The 23,334-nt window shown below is 34.4% G+C and overlaps 2 protein-coding genes and 1 long non-coding RNA gene across 3 annotated transcripts; 1 reads left to right on the top strand and 2 right to left on the bottom strand.

Moving 5' to 3' along the window:
- Nucleotides 1-4,968: 4,968 nt before the first annotated feature.
- On the bottom strand, nucleotides 4,969-6,015 carry LOC128293220 (uncharacterized). Its single transcript, XR_008283345.1, has 2 exons — nucleotides 5,640-6,015; nucleotides 4,969-5,544 (listed from the first exon to the last, which is right to left on the bottom strand). It is a non-coding gene; the product is annotated as an uncharacterized LOC128293220 (long non-coding RNA).
- A 4,779-nt stretch (nucleotides 6,016-10,794) lies between these two features.
- On the top strand, nucleotides 10,795-12,914 carry LOC108484744 (heavy metal-associated isoprenylated plant protein 3). The gene is made up of 5 exons (XM_017788646.2): nucleotides 10,795-11,087; nucleotides 11,189-11,321; nucleotides 11,464-11,693; nucleotides 11,893-11,986; nucleotides 12,109-12,914. The coding sequence occupies exons 1-5, from the start codon at nucleotides 11,079-11,081 to the stop codon at nucleotides 12,654-12,656; spliced, it is 1,014 nt and encodes a 337-aa protein (XP_017644135.1). The 5' UTR covers nucleotides 10,795-11,078; the 3' UTR covers nucleotides 12,657-12,914.
- A 1,659-nt stretch (nucleotides 12,915-14,573) lies between these two features.
- LOC108484061 (ABC transporter G family member 3) lies at nucleotides 14,574-21,602 on the bottom strand. Its single transcript, XM_017787688.2, has 13 exons — nucleotides 21,051-21,602; nucleotides 19,770-20,403; nucleotides 19,576-19,655; nucleotides 18,776-19,062; nucleotides 18,433-18,604; nucleotides 18,062-18,175; nucleotides 17,496-17,624; nucleotides 16,945-17,136; nucleotides 16,236-16,322; nucleotides 15,828-16,100; nucleotides 15,600-15,707; nucleotides 15,142-15,407; nucleotides 14,574-15,036 (listed from the first exon to the last, which is right to left on the bottom strand). The coding sequence occupies exons 2-12, from the start codon at nucleotides 20,242-20,244 to the stop codon at nucleotides 15,156-15,158; spliced, it is 2,169 nt and encodes a 722-aa protein (XP_017643177.1). The 5' UTR covers nucleotides 20,245-20,403; nucleotides 21,051-21,602; the 3' UTR covers nucleotides 14,574-15,036; nucleotides 15,142-15,155.
- Between the last annotated feature and the right edge of the window lie 1,732 nt (nucleotides 21,603-23,334).

Below are 23,334 nucleotides of genomic sequence, written 5' to 3'. Positions count from 1 at the left end.
TTCAGCAGAAAACTGAAGCATCCATAAGGGAGTTGACCATATCAATTGAGAAATTAAACTCTCAAGGGAAACTGCCATCACAAATAGAACCAAACCCGAGGCAGAATGCGAATGCAGTAACGTTACGAAGCGGAAAGATCCTGGAACCAGTTCCTGGCAAGAATCTTGGTCAAGAAATCGCCCAGGAAACTCCAGGAAATGACGAACAGATCCGAACGAAACCCTCACTGCCGAAAATCCAACCTCTATTCCCAGGACGATTAAATCAGTGTCGAAAAAGTAAGGAAGACAATGAGATCCTCGAAACATTCAGGAATGTTAAGATCAACTTACCACTGTTAGATGCCATTAGACAGATTCCACGGTATGCCAAGTTCCTCAAAGAACTTTGCACCAACAAACGAAAACTAACAGATAATGAAAAGGTAAGTGTTGGTGAGAATGTTTCCGCAGTTCTACAGCGAAAAATGCCGGTTAAATGCAAAGATAGGGGTATGTTCGCTATTCCATGCAAAATTGGCCATTTGGGAATTAAGAAGGCTATGTGTGTGATTTAGGGGCCTCCATAAATGTAATGCCTTATTCTATTTATGAATCACTTAATGTGGGTTTTTTGACAAAGACAGGTGTTAGCATTCAGTTGGCAGACAGGTCTATTGTGCATCCCGAAGGTGTCCTCGAGGACGTATTAGTCAAAGTCAATGGGCTTATCTTCCCTGCAGATTTTTATGTGATAAAAATGGAGGAGGATAACACTCCTGGGTCTTCAGACATCTTGTTGGGGTGACCTTTCCTTAGTACTGCGAATACTAAGATTGATGTACGAAGCGGAACCCTCACGATGGAGTTTGACGGGGAGATTGTGAAGTTTAACGTTTATGACACTATTAGTCACCCAAGTGAAGTCTTGGACGTAAACCGTGTCGACATAATTGACTCATCAGTAGAAAAAACTTTTGAGTCATCTTATGGAGATAAACCAAAAATAATATTTGATGATTTTGAATCTGTTAATAAATTATTGGCTCCTATGGATACTAAACTTCTACCTTCTATTGTGCAGGCACCAGATCCGAAATTAAAACCACTTCTCGAGCGTTTCAAATTCACATTTTTGGAGAATGATGAGACCATTGTTTACTTAAAAGGGATCAACCCCTTGGAGGAAAATACGGAACCAAAGAAAGAGGCGCAAGGACGATTAAACCCAAATATGGTGGACGTGTTAAAAAATGAGAATTTCCAAGCTCATAAGAACAAAAGAATTCAGCTGGAATAGCCCCAATACTAGTTGAGGCGTCAAGCTAACGACGTTAAACAAGCGCTTGTTGGGAGGCAACCCAATCTTTATTTTTATTTTTATTTATTATTTTCCTTTATTTTCTTTTATTATTTATTATTTATTATTTTATTTTATTTTATTTTAGTTAAATATTAATAAATTTCTCTTCTTCCATCTAGGTGAAATGGAGCGAAAATATGAAGAAAAAAAAAGACAGAAAGTGTGTACCAAAACAACCCTATCCATGGTACCAAACAGTTCTATTCCAGCTCAGAATGTCATATCTCTGCAGCCAAACAGTCCTATTTCAGCCTTAGAATCCCCAAAACCTGCAGCCAAACACCCCTTTTCAGCAAATAAAACCCTCAAACCTTACATTTTTTTCCCCAAATTTCTCCATAACCGCCGACTCCTTTCTCCTCCACCACCCACTGCCGATTTCTTAGCCACCATGGTGAGAACCCGAAGCTAAACCGCCGTTGCCACGTCACACATCCCGTCTCCACCTCTTGCCGTTTCGCCATCTTTTTCTCCACCGTGTGCGCCTACTGACGGTAACTACATGGGGAGTTTTTCTAAACTTTTTTTTTCTCCACCTATTTGTTTTCCTTTTACTTTCACATCGAGGACTATGTGTTTTAAGTGGGGGGAGGCATTCTTCGTTGTTATTATCTGCTATTTTTGCTGTCATATTGTTGTTGCTGCTGTTTTGTGCTCGTTTCTACTCATTTATTTTAAGAATATCCTGCCGCTTTTCATGCCCAAGATTTTACCAGGAATTGCCTACTGTTTGACCTACAAGCATGATTCTTACCTTCTAAGAAAGTTATGATTTTTCCCATAATTGATGCCTTCTCCATTGTTTTATTTTTATTAGGCTAAAAATAATTGTGATTAATAGGGTTAATTCTATCTTGCTTTTCGTAAAATTGATCAAGTTTAATATAAAGTGAACACTTAAAATGATTGCATGCTTAATTAATGTTCATGGCTATTAGGTGATTATTGAAACTTATTTTTGACACTTAAATTTTTTTTCTTTCCGAGTTCTCAAGAATTTTAAATATCGTTTAATTTTTAATAAATGTTTTCCATGGTTATGAGTACTGACTTAGATCGTGGATCGATCGAGTAACCGAGGTAGGGTGCTTGGGTTGTCATTCTACTTGGCGTCAAAAGGTTGTGTGACGTGACAAGTAAAACTCCGCTAGTCGAGGTTATGAGTATGGCTCAAATTGTGACCGATCGAGTAACCGGGTAGGTGCTTGGGTTGTCATTCTACTTGGCGTCAAAAGGTTGTGTGACGTGTTGGGCAAAACTCCGCTAACCGAAATAAATAATATTAGGAGTATGTTAATGAGTAATAGGGTGGGGTGCTTGGGTTGTCATCTCTCTTCGCGTCAAAAGGTTTAATATATTCCTAAGTAAATAAATAATAATAAATTTAAAAAAATCAAAAAATAAAAAAAAATAAAGTTGCACTTCGGGGACTAAAGGAGGAAATAATTAAGGTGCCTTAGTAGGTTTGGTAATTTACCTAAATGGCATAACTCAAGTCGATCTTAATTTTTGTGTGAAATAATTGGAATGCTTTTTCTGTTTTACTTAAAGTAAGCTTAGAGGTCTCTTTATTTTTCATATGCGTTTTTAACTAATTTTTATGAAACTTTAGAGTGGTATTTCTTTTATGGCAGAATCTAGCTTTCACAGTCGATAGGAACCATACTTGAGGGCAAGCATGGGCTAAGTAGGGGGAATTTGATAATACTCTAAAATGACGTGTTTTTATATATTAATCATGTGTTTATTTTGAGCTTGAGCCTACTAATTTGAGCTATTTATGTCTTTTTATCTTTTAGGGACTAAATTGGAAGCGAAAAGTAAATTCAAGGGAAAAAGCATCAATTCGGAGATTAAATGGGCCAATATGCAACGTGGGACAAATATGGTGCCAAAAGTGCGAACATGGAAGGCACAAGGACTTAAAAGTAAATAGAAGAGATTTTATTTTGGAAGACTCTATTTTATTTTATTCTATTAGGATAATTAATATTAAGATAATTATTAGGATTATTCAAATTTAGGATTTTATTTTAATTATATTTGTTTATCTTTAATAAAATGTATTTATCTTTTTAGAATTTAAGTTCAATTAGACTATCTCCCTAGCACTATAAATAGGGGGTGAAGTGACTCTATTTGGGAGGATCCTTTTCTGTAAACACTCTCCTCCAAAAGTCTTTTGTTCTTTCATATTTCTTTTCAATAAAATTTCTTTTTCCATATTTTTATTTATTTGCTTTCCCTCTATTATCATGAGGCACTAAAAAACCCTTCTAGCCAAAAGTTGTCAATATTTCCCCAAAAAGGGTTCTTGAGGCTTAGAATCCGTACTTAGCCTTCTCGCCAAGTATTCATCGTTTCTCCGCACTACGGGTTGACGCTTCTGTCCATGGCCCTTAAGAAGCAAGCTTTTCAACATATACAAAGGCGGCCGCTTTGTATGTTTTGGAAGGACTGCATAGTCGGTTCGTTAACTTACTGCGTCAGAGGTTGGCGAGCCAAAGAGACAAAATGGCGTGGGATTCGCCATTAAGAAGCGTTGATCTAGCATAGATTATGGCTAGAGTCGGTTCCTAAAATCGTAAATCTAATCTTTGGAGCTGGTGGTCGAGGCGTCCTCTTCCACTATAATCGGCTTACTTGAGTCGAGAAGGATCATCCAAAAGCCAAGGATTGAGCCCAAGGCGAATGAGACAACCGAGGTGGAACTTTCCCATAAGAATTTCTTTTCTCTTAAAACTCTCTTTATTATTTTTATTATTTTCGTAATCATAATTTCAAGAAACTTTAAATTTGTTTTTATTTTATTTTCACTTCCAAAATCAATTCTTAAATTTGCTTTTTATTTTTTTTCCAGAACGCAGTTTTCTTAGGCACGATTCGCTTGAGATTTCGAGAGACAAGCATTCGTATAATCCGGTCCCTGAGGATTCGACCCTACTTCCCCTTTACTATTTCTTTTTCATTATTTTACAGGGAATAGGATATTTTTGGTGCTCTCAACGACCGCATCACTTGGCTCTGGTGTTTTCTCATGGAGCTCGAAGAAGAAGAAACTGTAACCCCTTCCACTGCCAAAGCAGAGTTTATTGCTGCAACAACTACTGTTAATCAATCTTTATGGCTGAGGAAAATTTTACTTGATCTTGATCTGGAGCAGAAGGAAAGCACAAATATTCTTGTTGACAACCAAGCTGCTATTGCTATCTCTCATAATCCCGTGTTTCATGGGAAGGCTAAACATTTTAACATCAAGCTATTCTTTCTAGGGGAAGTACAGAAACATGGAGATGTGATTCTTGTCTATTGCAAAACAGAAAATCACGTTGCAGACATTTTAACCAAACCATGGCTTGCTTCCAAGTTTGAGTTTTTGAGGTCAAGACTTGGTATTTGCAGCTCCTAAAGCAAGGATGAGTGTTAAGAAAATGCTTCAGGGCTGAAACATGTCAATTTTTTTTTTTTTTTGTTAAGTTGAGTGTGTCAAAGTTTGTTCCTGATTTTAGGAATTAATTGCTGATTTTATTTTGCTTAAGTTTGTAAAAAAGTTAGTGGGTTGTTGATTTTATTTTGCTTAAGTTTAGGATGAATTATTGATTTTATTTTGTATAAATTCTGAATAATTGTTGAATAAAAATTGTTCAGTTTCCTTGCTCTATTAAGTTTATTTTTTCACTAAAATACTCACAAATTCGATCCATCCTGAAAAAAGTTTTTAAGTTACGATGCTGAAGGACGTCTTATCTATTCTAGGGTTCTTGAGGTGCACAACAGCTTTTCACCCTCCGCAGAAGAAGAAACAAAATCTGTCTGATGTACTCACCAAGCAGGAGAAATGATTGACGACACGATGTGGAATTAGATGAATTTCCCCAAGGAATAACACCATATATCCCCCCAATGCACTACAATTCAGTATTTCCCTTTCAGGTTTGAACAAAAAGAAAAATAGTCCCCCCTTTCAGATATTTATGATCTTTGGAAATCCAGTATGTATCTTGCCAGGAAATCAAGCTTTTAGCCATTGCCGGTAAAATTAAATCAAAATTATTGCTGTTGTAGAAAAGAAAGAGAAATATATATAAAAGGAGAGTAACATTAAACCTGTTACCTTGAGAAGCCCTAGTGATGAGTAACAAAACGTCTTCAAAGCTTCAACAGTATAACGATGGCCGCGGGATCTTTAACGAAACCTGGAACTGCAAGCCCTCTTGGACCTTGTTAATAAACCAAAGAGATGGAAAGGTAAACAGGAAAACACGTATAACAGAATTCAGAAGGTGAAGCTACTTACCATGGTTAATGTGAAATGGATAAGTACACGCTGTGTCCAAAAGAAAAAGGCCAAAATGGCATTCAGCTGCGCCTGCACCTGCACCTTATTATTATTTTTTGTTTTAGTCCTATTCTATTTTCATCAACATCACAAACAAACACATTTGGCTTCTGAAGCAGAGAATTAAACAAGAAGGTGCAGGTGCAAATGCAGATAAAGGCTACATCTTAGCAAGTCTTGGTTGCTTGAAAAAGCTTAAGCCCATCTACCACCTCTCTCACAAATTTCTTTTATCAAGTCTATTTATTTATAAAGAGAAGTTGGGAGGTGTCTTCAAAGTCCAGTTTTAGGAGAGGGGGAGAGAGAGAGAAGGCAAGGCTCTAGAACCCAATCTGTTACTATTTGTTAAGCCAAAAAGAGAAGTGGTAAATAAAGATTTTGACAAGACAAGCCTCCATTATTTAATGTCTTTATGCAAGGCAAACTATATATTTATGTCTGTCCAATGAACCAACTGGGGTCGGGGCCGCCTTCCTCCAAGGCCACGTGACCCAACACACGATAGCACGTGGGTATTTTGGATACTTTCTAATCACGAAATGCCACGTGTCTACATATCTGCCAGTTCACTTGAATGGGAAGCGCTGCCTCGTGGGCGACCCAGCTCAGCTGGGATAAAAATTGTAGTTAATAATAAGATTAAATAATAGTAACAGGTTTCACCAAAAAAAAAAAAAAATAATAACAATAATAGTAACAGGCATTTTGGTAAGAGGGAAAGTGGAGACCTTCAGCAAGTATTGTCACCCTTGCAAGTGTAAATGGATCATCCGAACTATGACTAGTACTAGTAGTAGAAGATGCCAGATATATTGGCTATAAATAATAATAGGCTGTCAGTAGGGCCCTTTTCTCTTTTTCTTTTGTCTTCTTCGTCTGGTAGGGAACCCTTCTCTTCCTTTTTCTCCCTCAACTATCCTAAACCTGTGGGAGGCAACCCAAGGTTTGTTTCTGCCAATATTCTCTATGTGGCTTTTTTTCTTTTTTATCTCCATATTGTTTTCCATGACATTCTTTATATCTTATTTATTAATACAGTATAAATTTGCGTACGGAAAAACAACGAAAATTTGAGCAAGACGTTGAGTCGGGCTTTCAAATGATAGCATGCATGGTTTGCTTTGTATCTACTTACTAAAAATAGAAATGCTTGGTTTATCCATACAACTTGCTTTTTGGATTGAATGTGCGATAAGACGCATACCGCCTAGTTTGGTAACACATCCAGCTTTACTATTTTGTAAGTAGTAATCATGCATAAATATAATGAATTTAGATGTTTATATTGTTGATTTGGGTCTATAAACTCCGAAACTGCTAGTGGTTTTCTTCATAAATACCTCAATTTAACTTGGCTTGGTGAATATCGGCTTTTAGTTCAAAACGGGGATTTTGAGTTTAGATGTAGTTGATCTAAATAATAATAACTGCAAATTGGCTGGGGATTACCATTTTTCAACAGAATTAACCAATAACTCAAGAAAAAGAAAATAATAATAACAATCTTCATTGTAAATGAAGTGGCCTTACGTTTGTTGAGATGAAATAAAGAGAGAAAGCAGAGTGGTGGGTGTCGTGACCTTGTATTTCAAGGTGTGTGGTGCCCCCCAACACACTCCAATTGATGGAATCAAACGCGTTAAAAATACTGATGATAGTGGAGATTTTTGTTGAATAAAGTTAAATTTTGGCATAGTGCATCTACCACATATGGGGCCTGGATTATCAAATAATTCCAGCTAGCTCCCCCAAGCCTTGCACGTGCAGATTTGCCATCCATCATCCTAACTAGCCACTGCTCAACATGAAATCTGGATAAGGAGCCCCAAATCCTGGAAACCTACCACAACACTGACAGCTTTGAACACCAAGACGAATTTTCCATGGGTGATAAAATTCATTGGCCCCCGCTTGAAACCTGGAACCAGATCATTTCAGATTTGTGGAAACAATCTTAGATATGTGTCAAAACAAGACAGTTACAAACCCAAATAGCAAGGCTAACCATGCTTTTCCGGTCATTAAAATGGCAATACTCTGATCTAATTTGCTTCACTACATCGGTTTTGAGAACCTCCTATTTGAGAATGACAAAACTTGTTTGTTTTTTTTTTAATGTTCTACTTTCCAGTCGTCCATTGGCAACCTACTTGCTTACTTATTATTATTCTTCCTAAGATAAGATCCGATCAAACCCATTAAAGAAGGTCTGGGGCGTGGATAAAGGGGGACTGATCTTGCAGGGCCATGGCTCCCCCTAAAATTTATCAAATTTTTGTGTATCATATATATATATATATATATATATATATATATATATAATAAACACAAAAATTTAGCAGCAACAATTGTTAGCCTCAATGCTCCACTGATGTCATGCATATTATTAGAAAAATGATATATTTCTATTGCCCCAAATTTTTTTTTGAACTACTTTATATTGTTAGTCAAAGTTTCTTTTGTTTTTGTAAATAAATTGAAACTCTTTTATTTAAATTTAATTATAAGTTTATATAATATTATTATAAAATTAGTATTTATTTTTAAAATAATGAAATGAACTATTTAGGCAAATTAGATGAAATCATACTTGAGCTTACAATTCTTTTTAGATCAAGTGATAACTTTATTAGATTCTACTCATAAACACCTCTTCACCCTTATCCCATTTCTGTCTTGGCAAAAAAAAAAAAAATGTAATGAACCTTTATTTTCTTGAAAGACAAACATCAAACTTGTTAAGGTAATATATTTGGGCTTCGTTTATGGCACCAAAAACAAAGATTTATAATGAACAATGTTTTGTTCCTGGGTACGTACAAGTTGTTTTATGCAGTCGAAAACAAGATAAGGAAGAAGACTCTTGCGAGGAGCATTATTCATCTCGCATTAGCTTATAAACTAATAAAAGTGTTACTATATTTATATATAATGGGTATAAACTATATGACAATGTCCATATAAGAAATTGTTTTCTTCTAAAATTTATTTAACAATAATTATAGTTGGAGTGGTAAAAATTTTGTACATAAATTTTATTAATCAAGTGTTCCATCTTTATGGTTTTTAATCTTTTAACTTAAAAATTATATAAAAGTACATTTATGTTATTTTATTTTTATTTAATACATAAATATAGAACATTTAAATTGATTTTTACAAATTAATCGGCACATCGCATATGATAAAAAAACTAATTAACTTAATATTCTTTAACCTTGTAAAAGATTGTCTCGTAGTTTTAGTGATCATTTTACAACAAATTTCTGAAGCATTTTGAATATTAAACTAGATTTAGATTTGGCAAAAATAAAATAAAATAGGGTTTAGATAAACACTTCTATGGGACCATGGTTTAGTATAAGTAAAACTCTGATAACTGTTTGCTATTATGAGTAAATGGTAGATTTCGTTTATGCGTTTTAATATCATCCATTTTAATTTTTGTTTTATTAAGTTTTAGAACAATGTTAAATTAAAATTTGTTACTAATCTCGTATTATGTGGGAATTATAAATTTTAATTATTATTAAATTTGATCATTTTAATTTGTATTCCTTTTAATTTTAAAATTTTAATTCTAACTTTTAACGTAAATTAAATGCGTTAGGTCTAATTATGCCATTATTCATGTTCTATTTGTATTTGTGGATTTAATCACATTTCTTCAAGTTGATATTTTTATTTTTATATTTTTATATTTTAAAATTTCAATCTAAATTCAAAATGGTAGCCCTTAAATTATTAACTAAGTGGTTTTAATGTAAATATAAATAACAAATTGACATGAATGTAGGGTGAGCAACACTCAATTCAATTTGAAAAATTTGTAAAAATATTCGAATTTCGAGTCAATCGAATCTAGTTATTTGAGTTATTCGAGTCAACTCGAATAAGTAATTTGAGTTTCGAGTTCGAATCATGTTGAATTTTACAATTCAAATAACTCGAACAATTCAAATAACATTTGGTGTAAATATTTTTTGGTCCCTATCAAGTTTGAAAATGAGTAAATTGGTCTCTATCAACAAAAATATATAAAATAATTTTAAAAATTCAAATTATTTTTAAAATTTAAAATATTTATAAAAATTTCAAAAATATTCTAAAAATATATAAAGAAAGTTAAAAATTAAAATTTTCTAGAATAATAATTTTGGCAATCTAAATAAGTTAATTAACGATTCAAGTTTATCATATTAAAATAATTTATTATTATTATTTTGCTTACAAAAAGTTTTCAAATATATATGGTTTCAAATTTATGCACTATAACATAAAATTAGTTATACGTAACAAAATTTAACTTGACATGTTTAAATTTTTTAATTTAACTCAAACAATTTCACTCGATTCGACTAGACTAAAATTTCATTTCACTCGACTCGGTTCAAAAAATTTAAATCAAGTTAAAATGATAAAATAAAATTGGTCAACTCGATTAACTCGAAATTTTTCACTCGATTTGATCGAATGCTTAACCCTACATGAATGAAAGTTCAAATTATAAAAAAACCTATAAACTAAAACTAACTAATTTAGAATATAAAAATTAAAATTAAAATTTAAGAATAAGGTAAAGACTAATAATAAAATTTGAGTTGCCAACAATTTAATTTCATAGTACTCCTGTAAAAACTGGAGGCCAGTCATTAGTCTTCACACAAGTGGCTTAAACAAAATGTTGAGCCCAGGTGTTGGGGAACGCTTGTATGATAATTGTAGTGGGTTGAGTCATTAGTCCAAATGGGTGGGTTTCCACAACAAGGAAGGCCCATCCACTAATCAAAAACATGGTTGATTTCTCTTAAAATTAAATACTAATTGAAAATAACGGAGACGTGGTGCATGTTTTTTTAGTTTCACTTGTAAAAAATCAAGTCGCAATCAATAGTTTTAAAAGTGGACAGTGGCATATATGGAGTACAAAATTAGCTAGTTAAGGGATGAATCGCATACCTATGGTTTAGGGACATTTTAATGGAACGGTGGTATTAAAATGAAAATAAATGAAGGGTACAGTGGTGTTAAAGAGGGTAGTACTTGGGGGCAGGTGGCGTATTAAATCACTGTTATAAGAAGCAACTGCTGCATAAACAGACAGAAAGAAAGAAACAGCCAACAACGTCCAATCCCACAAATCACACCCTTTTTTAAACCCCGCCACTTTAGTACCTTACTAAGCCACCCCTCTCCTCCTTCTCATTTAAAACCATCTATGCAACATATATACATACATACATACATACATACATACATCATCAGCATTTTACTCCACCATGTCATCTCCTCCACTATCTATATATATATATATACTCCCAACTTCTCTCACTCCCTTTGTTTCCTCCTATTTCCACTCATAACAAAACCACTTAGCATAACGGATTTTGACTCACGATGGGAGAGGTTGGTTTGCAAATACCATTTCTCCTTTTTTTTGGCTTTTCCTTTATTTTTTTTATCATTATTGATAATATTATATGGGTTGTTCTTTGTCTATGTTGCAGAAAAAGAGTGGTAACAAGAAAGGAGGAGATGGAGATAAGAAGGAAAAGGGTTCCTTAACTGTTGTTTTCAAAGTTGACTGTCTTTGTGAGGGTTGTGCTTCCAAAATCCTCAAATGTGTTCGTGAATTTGAAGGTATAAATATATTCCCTTCTTTTTCCGATGACAACAACAACGAAGTTTGAATATTTCCAGTTTGTTCATGGGTTTTACATTTTTCTTTTTCTCTCAGGTTTTTGAAACAATTCTTCTGTTTTTTTTTTTCATCTTTTTGCAGGGGTGGAGACAGTGAAAACGGAGAGCAACTCAAACAAAGTGACAGTGACAGGAGCTGTGGATCCAACAGCCATTAAAGAGAACATCGTGAAGAAGTCTAAGAAGAAGGTTGACGTCATTGCTCCTCAGCCTAAGAAAGATGATAACAAAGAAGACAAAAAAGAGAAAAAACCTGAGAAAGACAAAAACCAGCCTTCTGATAATAGTAAACAAGAGAAAAAACCCAAAGAGGTATTATCTTTTTTTTGCTGTCATTCTCAATTTTAATTTTCGGCAATCAAATTGCTGCATTTGCATGTTGGTTTTGAATTGAAGTGCATTCAAATCCACATCCCTGTCAAAAATTTATTACTTCCTGCTGTTTAAGTAAACAAATTAATAATCTTTTTATATTTTGAATTTAAGTTGGTTATTTATTAATTTTGCTTAGGCTCCATTAACGACGGCGGATTTGAAGGTGCAACTGAAATGCCAGTGCCAGGGATGCATTCTAAAGATTCGCAAAATTGTCTCTGAAACCAAAGGTGGTGACCTTATCACTGGTTTTGGACTGTAGATAGCAAGATTTTTATTTACCATACCTTTACTATAACGTCGTCGGAATCTTGTTTTAGTTTCTGACGTTTGATTTGTGACGGCGATACAGGGGTCCAGGAGTTGAAAGTAGACACGCAGAAGGAGCTGGTCACGGTTAAGGGGACTATGGATGTTAAGGCCTTGGCCGAGGTTTTGAAAGACAAACTCAAGAAGAATGTTGAGATTGTGCTACCTAAGAAAGAGAAAGATGGCAACAAGGAGAGTGGCGACAATGGTGCTGGTAGTGGAACTGCTGGTGGTGGTGGTGGTGTGGGTGGTGGCGGGAAGAAGAAGAACAAAGGTGGCAATACTGGTGGAGATGGTGGAAATGAGGTTAATGCTGTTCCTTCTGGCGGCGGCGGTGCTAAGGTGGAAGGCAACAGGATGGAGTTTATGGTTCAACCTGAATATGGATATGGATACATGCCAGGTTACCCTGGCTACATGCCAAGTTATCCTGGTTATGGATATCCGGGTTATGGGTACGGATACGGGCACCCACACCCGCATGGACATGGGCATTGTTACCCGGCCTATGTTCCGAACTATCCAGTGTTTGTTCACCCACCTCACCAGATGTTTAATGATGAGAATCCTAATGCTTGTGCCATTTTGTGAGTATAAATGGGGTTTATGATATAGTTTATCGGCTAAGTGGGAAGATCTACTAGCACTCTCTATGCCCATCTATAGACTGTTCATCCACTCACCACCAGAAACAAATGGGAAGAGCTCACTTGGAAACGAAAATTTTGTGTTAAACTTGGAGCTTTAAAACCTCTTTAAGTTCCCAATACGTTGGGGTTTTGATCTTCTTTGTTGTTACAAAGGTTGAATATTGACATTTTTAATGTGATTAGTAGTAGTATTTTGCTATGTGGCCTATGTGTTTTATTTTGTTCTCTAAACTCTTTCTACTACTTAGTACTATACCTTTTCTGATGTGGGGTTTGTAGGACTTGTCATGTTTTAATTTGCACAGCTGGAAATTTCTACTTTTGGTGTGACGATTAAAGTGAAAAAAGAATACAGGCTGGTGCCACTCCATAAATATGAAGAAAAATGACCCGAAGCCCCAAGGATGTGGACATTTGCTATTTACTATTTACTAGTTTTTTTATTTCTATGTAACCCCAAAGGAAAAAGGAGAGGAGAAAGAAAATGCTTTACACAATATGATTTAGTAATTATACTTTTGACTGAATGTTTGACATGAAGGATTCTTTGTTTTTAAAAAATCTGGTCATATCTCATCTACCCTTCACCCCATCCAAAGTGTTGAACTACTTAAGGGTCTTCCTTTTCTTTGATATCATAACAGCTTCACGATTTATAACTTTGTTGATAAGCAATAGCATACATATGATATGAAAAACTGTATTCTCCCAAATCCCAAGAGCATACATGTTTGCCAATACAAGTGAAGCATTATCTTCAGTTCCCGTGAAATGTGAAACGCCAAGATCGCACAACCACCGTCCAAAAAAGAATGTAAAGGAAAACTCTCAAAGTAAGGAGGAGGAGATAAATGCTGTTTACCTGCAGGATTTTATGAACGTGCAAAAGCTTTGCTCACTATGGTGGTGGAATCAACGAAAATAATGGCACAGCACAGGCAAATGAATAATTAAGTATCTTTGCTGAAGGAAGTCATTTTTGTATAAAATACATAAAGAAGAGTTTGAATCATAAAGGGGAGATATTTGACAAAAATGGTGTATAAACCTGCGACTTCACGCCTTTACTTTTTGTTTGTCCTTATTTGGGATTGGGAGAATCAATTTCTTTGTTTGTCCTGGTCTACAAGTACGAATAGGCCTCTGTTATTGTCCTTTTATCTAGACTGGAAATGGGTGAGCGATATGCAGCATTTCCTGGAAGGTACACAGGGCAGGCTCGTCCTCTCCCTGTGCTCAAGTTTTACACCCAGTAAAAAAGGGGGGGACATACCAACCACAAGGACAGTGTGCAATAATAAACCAAAGCTTAATGTTTAGATGTTGTCATCACCTTGTTGCAAGCTTTGGTACAAAATATGAGAGAGAGACAAGTTCAGGAATGGGAATGAGCAACAATCTGGAGCGTGACATCTCTATAACTTGATGGGTAAATACTTGGTTTCTTTTAAATTCTTATCATGCTGCTTTGAAGAATTGTCTCTCTCAAGTTTGATATCCTGAACATGATTGTTGTCTTCTGGAATAGATCCTGTTCTTTTAATTATACTTGCCTTTTTTTCAGATATGAAAATAGAACTCAAATCATTGAAAGCTGTAATTAATTGAGTTTAATCCTATGTGTCACTTGTAATATTCTAATCCATCTCTGTCCAAGGGAAAAAGGGATAATTATTAGTTCAAAACCCCTCTGTGAATACAGAATCTACTTTTTTGCCCTTGATATTTGTTTCTATTCTTTCAGTCATTGTTTCCATATTCCAAAATGGTTTCCTTCATTTTCAGTGACTCATCATTCATTTTCATGTATAGTTTAACATTTTCCTCGAGCATAAAAACAAACAATAAGAACCCATCCTTTTCGTATGATGATGTGGCTGGTGCACATGTACATGAATTTGCCATCGTTATGATGCCTCAATGTGACATTTATGCAGCAAAGCAGTCCATGCGAGTGGAAGTAGACCCTATCAAGAAAGTGGATTCAACAAATACTCCTTTTTGATGCGTATGCGTGTGGATTTTGCCAAGACAAGGGAAAAGGAGAAAACGAGATAAAAACAAGAAAAAAAAAAGGCTAAAGGTTCTTTCTTTTCGGTAATTTAATTCTAAGATGTCTAGCAAAGCTTATGAAATGGCTAAGACCCTACTTTATAAAACATAACTAAGATTCAATCTGCAACTGTGAGCAACATATCCATTGAGCATTGTTATCAATGATCTCTAATCAAAGCTACCTTCTTCCGGTGTCAGCCAAAACCCCAACATTCCAAAATTTTCATGTGCCAATGAATGATGCATCAAAGTTTGGCACTCCTTTCCTGGGTCACATTCAAAGTCTAATTTATAAATGATGGCATTGGATTGAACAAAGCAAATATAAAAGAAGATTATATAATTTGAATGGCTGACAAATATGATAGTACCACTTTCATTCATCTCAGGCTGTTGAATTGTGTTTGCCCCGGAAAAGTCTATGTAGGGATACATTTTTCCTTGCATAAAAATGTAGCAAAACAAACACAAGGATTCTATATCCGACTGCCATGAGGAACAATACCAGTACATTCTCCCACTTGGCGTTACTTCTAGGAGAAATATCATAAGCACTATGCAGCGCCTGAAAACCCGATATGCTCCTCACTTGCCCAATGGCAAAATTCACTCCTAGATACTCGTTCTCCAAAAGTCCCTATGGCAGAAACACAAGTCACAAGTTTTAAAGATTCATTCAGTAATGATAAGATTGCCTAGAATGGATTCTCCAATGCCTACAGGGACAGAGTATTGCAAATGCAGTTTGATATGGTGAAAAATACATGATGCTGAACTATGTGGTTTGTAATAATGAATAAACGAACTAATGTTAAAATCAAGCACACACCTGGATGGAGTAAGTGTGAAAAGCGATGTATGATAATGGATGCATCCACACAGGTCTGGGCAACTCGCTTCGGATTCTGAAATAGCCCGCTGCGAGCATCAGTACCGCCTGAAACATCATGCATTTTGATCATAAGGTTCCAAGGCTTTGTAAAAGCTAAAGGCTGGAAATGGAAATAATTATAAAGGCACGCAAAGATTACTTGTCTTTTATATAGTGAAAACTTACATGTATGGTTACAAGTGTTAAGACACTCTGGAAAATATTTTTCCACAAAGAAACAACAGCCAGCATCAATCCTTCATTTACTAAGAGGCACATGAAGAAATTCAGCACAAAGTACATCAACAAGCTGAATTCATCTCGTAGTCCTATTAAGAAATAGAAGACAAGACTTGATGATATTGAGATGAGGAATAGGAAGGGAATGCTTGAGAGTAGTTGCCCAAACAGAAAGGCTAAAGCTCCTGAATGTTGGTTTGATTCCTCACTTGCATATATCTGCAAAATAAAAAAGTAAGTACATTTTTTTTTGTTCATATAAAAGAAAGCACAATTTGAGCATGAAAGAAAACGGACCAATCATACAACTTTGCAAATAGCCATCATAATCGAACAAAAAATGATAAGGATCACCTTGATTTCTTTCATTAGCACAGGTACTCCAGCAATGCTTAAAAGTGAAGTAAATGATACAAATACAAAAATAGCAGCAACTCTTGTCTGCAATAAGAATAAATAAATAAAATTTAGAAATGCACTCATACTTCATAAGTGATTTAGTTATCGTTCAGAATACAAATCCAAACTGTTAAAATTCAAAAAGCATGATAGAGCAAGCACTCATCCATGGATCAAAGAGGTGAGGTAAGAATCATTATGATGAGCTCTCGTGTGTGAATCAATCTACATTTTCTACTTTCTTATCACAAAAAGTTCATACCCTAATTTGCTACAAGCATGCCCATGAATGCATCGCTATGACTATCATTACATCAATGAATAAAGCGAATTGACAAAAATGTTTGGTACCAGAAAAATGACAGTTTTTAAATTATTACTTGAGAAAATTCCAAGTTCGCAGAAGAAAGTAGTAGAAGAACTGAGCAGCTCATAACTATCAGCAACTTACCATAAAAGCATGACATTAGCACATAATGACTATGGCAAACCAACTATAAACAAAGTAAGCATATAACAATAAGAAGAAATATCCTAAGAGAATAAACAAGATGCAACTATAACAACTATAGATATGTGCATAATATCCATATAAATGGTTGTCAAATTTACCAAAAACATAACAGCAAAGATATTTTGAATCTTATACAATGGATTTACTCACCACAACTGAGGACAAAGAATGGCCCAAGCCGGAAAATATAGTTCCAATACACAATGTAAGAAGCATATAAAGAATTAGACGAAGCCAGTAGTATTTGAATTCCCTTGACATGATTAACAATGATCTCCAAGTCAATACTGCAATTCGTGTGGCATTGCTAGCATTGCCCTTGCTCTTGAGAAGTGGCCCTTCCTGTGGAATGCAACAAAAGTGAATGAAAATTGCAAAGGCTAGCCTATAGCCACCACAAAACTTTGAGGAAGTCATACATGAAAAATGCTAAGATACAAGGTATATATATGTCAGCCAACTACACTCCGTCATCCACTTACCTTTGCTCATGCTAACCTTTAATTTGAGGACATGAGGTATATTAAACTGTTTCTTCTAATGTATACCAAAACAGTAAGATTTGGGAGCATCATTAGTTTCAAATCTAACAAATGCCTCATACAAGAAGTAGTCATACAGGTAATTAAAGCTTCCTATTAGTCAAGGCCGAGAAATTGTAAGTAGTTCAACTTTAACACATATAAAACTACAAATTGTACCTTCTCAGTGAGTCTCATTATCATAGTTTCAACTGCAGCAGCATCAGCTGATGATTTATATGTTGCCTCAAGAGTACATATTGCAACGGCAGTATCCATGTTCACAGCTGAGAAGTCTCCATTATCATCCTGTCACAATGTAGCAGTTCATATTATTAGTAAATTACTCCAAAGTAGCAACATTAAAGACTAGAAGCCATTTATAAATGTAAAATATTAAACCATAGAAACAGTCAAGATCGATAAGGCCTCCATTTTGGTAGAATCAAACTCACCATTGGCAATTTTTCTAATTTAGAAGACATAAAAGGTGCAGCCACAAATAATGGGCAAGGTCAAGTTCGTGGTAGTACCAAATATATTATAGTTGTAAAACAAAATAATATGATGCACTTCACAAGCACTTAAATCCTCTTAATTTATCATCTAGCCAACATGGACCAACAGCTTTTGAGATCTGATCCAAGTTTGAGGCATTTTTCGTACTCTTTTATTTTGGGGCTTTACTTGTTCCAAGTGCAGTAAGGCTTTGAACTACAATATGAAGAATGAGAATCATTAAATACCTGCCAATTTTTGCACATCGCAATGATCCTGTCAAAATCTGTATTTATGGCGCGGAGAAAGTGATCAGAAGGACTTTGCATTATTGGGCAAGGGAATCCAGCATTTGAGAAGTGCTTCATTGAGAAAAGGGAGATAAATTAGAATAAACAGACGCCACAGCAGGTACTCAAATGAAAAGTTTAAATATATATATATAATATATTCAAATCTTTATAAACGTATTCTATCTTATTTTACTTGCTATATGTTATCTTTAAATGGACTTTCTTTTCTTCCTCATCAAATGATGCCTACATGATGAAGTCACAACTGATAAGCATCAATACAATGACAGGATTAGCAAAAATAATCAGATTATATTATTAATTACCTGCAAGCAAGCTAATGTTTCCCCAAAAAACAAGGTGTTTCCATTTGAAAGCAGACAGATACGATCAAAGAGACCAAAAACTTCTGTACTGCTCTGATTAAGCGTGAAAATGAGAGTACATCCTGTGCTTGTAAGTTTCTTCAGTGTTACCATCATCAACAGGGCAGAGACACTGAATAAAACAGAATATTATCTATAACATCATAAATAATGTTGATTTTCTGGAAAGTAGATGGCAAGCCAATCAGAGAGTAAAACATTGTAGGGCATGCAAGAGACAGGGAAAAAAAAGTAAAACACTGTTAAGAGTTGAATTAAGAATACAAATAAATAAATAAGCTACCTATCAAGATGATAAAGAGGCTCATCTATAAATAAGATATGTGGCCTCATCACAAGCTCCCGAGCAATAGCAACACGCCTTCTTTCACCACTAGGAAGTCCTTTCATAAAACAATGACCACCAATCAGTTTGTTCGCAAAGTCACCCAATGACATGGCATGGATGGCTTCCTCTACAACACTCTTTTTCTGACTGAAAAATCCGGGAAGTTGGAGCACAGCAGAGTAGTATAGATACTCCCGGACTGTGAGTGAACCAATTAGAGTGGTTTCCAAGTCAACAAATCCCTGTAGATTGGATGTTTCAATTTATGAAAAAAAAAAAAAGAAGAAGAAGAAGTAACCCAGAATGGTTCCTTGCAATTTCTGTTCAACTAAAATTGAATAAACTTTTAGAAGGAAAAGAACTAAAACTAGCACAGCTCAAAAGAAGGGAAATCATAGAATCCAAACTCATGAGGCTTGAGTAGGAGTGACTAATCACTTAAGAGTTAAGAGCATTTACACAATGAGATTTTCCTATAATCTATGATACAAAAGTGGACTGAGACTTGTCTAGAAATTTCAGATATATTTCAACTTCTGTATGGCCAGTTGGGCATAATATAATTCCAAAATGCCAAATGCAATTTTTTACTAGAGGCAAACTAAATAAATAATGAACATCAATTTTGACAAGAAAGATGTTATGTAGTCACTTTTACCAGCAAAGACTGCCCCCTGTCAACCTAAGGACCATAGGAAGCAACGAAAGTAACATGAAAAAGTTTCACCCTTCATGAAAATGCAACTAAAACTCACATATGAACCATAAGGCATGTGCATTTTCGCCCCATTCACGAATATTTCGCCATACATTTTAGCTGCAGGAGGTAATCTTCCTAAACTCAATAGAAAATAGAATTTCAGTCATAAACATCTGAAATAGAGCAGGGGTAACAACATAAAAAGATAAAACTCATCATTCAATGAGTAGCCAACATAGGAGACATGACCTGCAATAGCCCTCAGGAGTGTGGACTTCCCAGATTTTGCAGGACCCATGATTACAGTCATTGTACCAGGTAATGCATAACCATTTGAACCCTTCACAACATTATCAGAATATTTCCTTTTCCCCCCTATAGTAACAGTCAAGTCTTTCCATGCAACCGATGCACCAGCAATTTTTCTTGCAACAGCTGCACCCTCAGGCAGGTGTGGTGAAGGCAAGGACCCACTATTGAGCTTTGAGAGAGATGGCGACACTGATGTGGTTGCAGCATTGATGGAGTCACCACCTCCTTCCTCCACTCTCACATCAGCATCAGTATCCTCCCACTCAGGTGAATCCTCAAATGAGATAGGTTGTCCGAGAGAACCAGGTTTCCGTAAATAGAAAAAATTAAATGCAGGCACCCTACTTGCTGGACTACTGGCTGAAGAAGATGAAGACCTATAATGGTCTGATTGAGACTGTATTTCATCCATTTACACTACTAGTGATTTCCAAAAGTTCAGATTGTAGAAAAAGCAATTGCAATTGAACTGGAAACTTCCTACAACCTCACAAAGGAAATTAAGGGATCACATCAATCTGAAACCGCAGGCAATATTTAACCATCCACACTTCGAATGCTTTCACGACTCCTAGTTAAAACACCATGTATTCATTATTGCGGGATTAACAAAACAAAGGATTGTCCATATCCTTTCAAACAAAATCAGGATATGAACTTTTATGGAGATAATAAATGAAACGCAATCAATGAAGCACACAAATAAAACCAAAAATACCCAACATCATATAATTACAGATAACCCACCAATCCACATCAACCTTATCTATTCGCCAGGAAATCAAAGCAAAATACAGTCCACTGATGCAACTCAAACTACCCGGTGCTCCATTTCATTGACAAAACAAAATAAAGCAAGAAAATACTCCAAAAATAAAAATAAAACTTCAACATAAATAAAATTTAAAAAAAAAAAAACTTTCTACTTACTAAAGGAAACCCATAACTTTGTCTGCTTTAGGAAAAAAAATCAAAACTTTGAACAGAAATCATCATTTATTTCTTCGTACAATTACTGATTGTTGATGAAACTAATGCAGAACTACATATAAGCAACTAAAAAACAACCTTAAAGCTTTAAATTTATTGTCTCTTCTTAGTAACTTAAACACCCAACAGCAGACAAAATAAGCTAAGCTCCCATGTCAAACAAACTAAATTAGAAATTAATAATAGGGGGAGGCAAAAGCTAAAGAGGAGTGAAAGAAAGAGACAAACCTGGATCTGAGTAAGAGAAAGAACTTAAATATGAGAGAGAGAGAGAGAGAGTTGAATGTGAAAATAGTGAAGACGCTGATGAGAGTGAGATAAAAAGGAAAAGGCCTCGGTCCTGAATAACAAAGAATCTAAAAACTGGGCAAATGTTTGCTAGATTACTTGACCCAAGTTTGTTATCTTTATATACAAGGATACATGGATATATAATATTTTCTGGTTTTGCTTTGTTAATCATTGCATGGCATCTCTCTGTCAACTCTGAACTCTTTTTCTCCAAGCGTCGCTTTTATTATTATTATTCTGAAGAAGAAAAGAAATCAATTATGTTTGTTTGTGCCATTTGAATACGCTTCCATCTTTCATTACTTTAGCATCATATATTGTCCCTTGCTCTTTTTTTCTTTTTAAATTGGAATCCACTTTTAATTGCTCATCTATGTTCTAATATAACAGTTGTATATTTTTATTAATGAAATATGAGAAGAGAGTAGAGACTGTAAACACTTCATTTTAGTGAGTAAATTTTCTGAACATCAGATTTTTGGATTCCATTTTTTTGGCGGGATAATGAACTGGATGTCAACTCTTCATTAATACTTTATGTTGACTAATAAGGTTGATAAGATAGTGCCTATATTAAATGAGGTATACACATCATGTGGGTCACATATACTTCCAGTGGCCATCACCACACTAAGTTTATTTTTATTATTTTTCCATTTTTTAAATTTACATCCCACCACATATAAAACATATATTAATTTATTTACTTTGGGCCCAGATCAACCTTTTTTATGTCACGGTTCATGCCCTGATTCAGATTGTGGCAAAATGAAACGATTTGTTGGAGAAATGTTCAACTAAAGTTGTAATTTTGAGCTTAGCTTTATGGTCTGCCACTGCTAATAATTATAAGTGGTAATAGCATTTTGTTTTTAGTTCATATATTTTCCTCGTCAAGCAGTAATTATTAATTTTTTTAAGTAAATTTATATTGTTTATAAAATAATATTATGTGCCAAACATATTACTAGTTAATTTACTATGCCATGTTAATTTATTATTTTCCTATATTACTCATTAAAAATTCAGTTAGTGGATTAACTATTGTCATTTGCATCAAGGCTAAAATTTTTAAATTCAAAAAGTATAGGGACTCAGAATGATTCAATTCAAGAAAATGGGATAAATCGATAATTGTATACATAGTACAAAACTAATAATTAAATTTAACCAAACATATTTAATTGCTACTATTTAGGTTAGTACTAAAATTTTAAATTTTGAAAATAAAAAGACTAAAGTGACCGATTCGAAAAGTATAAAGACTAAAATCAAATAAAAGTACAAAGATTAAATCTATATTTTTTACAAAATACAAAGATTAATAGCAAAATTTAACCAATGTGCATCTTACTAATAATATTATTTGGCTTGTGATTCAAGGAAATAGCAATTCCTTGTTGTGTCCCCTCATGATTCCATTGGGAATTGATTTTAAACATAAAAGAGTAATGATGAACCATATGCATTTCCTTTAACTTGTTTGATACAACAAATCATTGCCACTTAATTATTGTTTTTCTAATTACATACTTTCTCTAATTTTATCCAAACAACTCAGTTAACATAAACTGTTTAATCAAAAAAAAAAAAATACATGCCGAGGGCTTACTTTTATGATAAAAAATAAAAAATAATGCATTTACTTGGTATATATTTTTTTAATAATTTCATTGTAGGTCATAAATAGGAGTATAATGCGTTTCAATATACATAAACCTATATTTTTTCAATTGACAATAATACTCGTATCAATCAAATTAAGATTCAATTAACTACATTTATCCTGTTTTAAATATAGACATTAACAAGATTTTTAAACCACTATATATTTTAGATTTTTTTGTTGGATAGATTAAATTGAATGTTTTATTTTCCAAACAATTGAACTGATATTTTTATTCAAATATATTTTGATATTCAAACTACTTTAGAGAAACACAAAATTGTCTTGAATGATCTAATTTTGACGTCAATGCTAAAAATATTAAGTGATTTATAGACAGCATATAAATTTAAATACCATTTTCAAAAAAGTAAATATAAATATAGGAATTGAGCCAAGCATATCAGTGTAACAATGAAATAATGAGGTGAGAGCGTTGGCATGGCAAAACTTGATTCATATCCTTGCGCTATAATGAATACTCATGGTAAAGATAAATGATACCCCGTTTTGCTCTTTTAGTTTTAGCAATTGAAAGATAACCACCATGCCTCA

Source organism: Gossypium arboreum, chromosome 5 (genome assembly GCF_025698485.1).
Source record: "Gossypium arboreum isolate Shixiya-1 chromosome 5, ASM2569848v2, whole genome shotgun sequence".
NCBI lineage: Eukaryota > Viridiplantae > Streptophyta > Magnoliopsida > Malvales > Malvaceae > Gossypium > Gossypium arboreum.
This window is presented reverse-complemented; position numbering and strand designations above follow the sequence as displayed.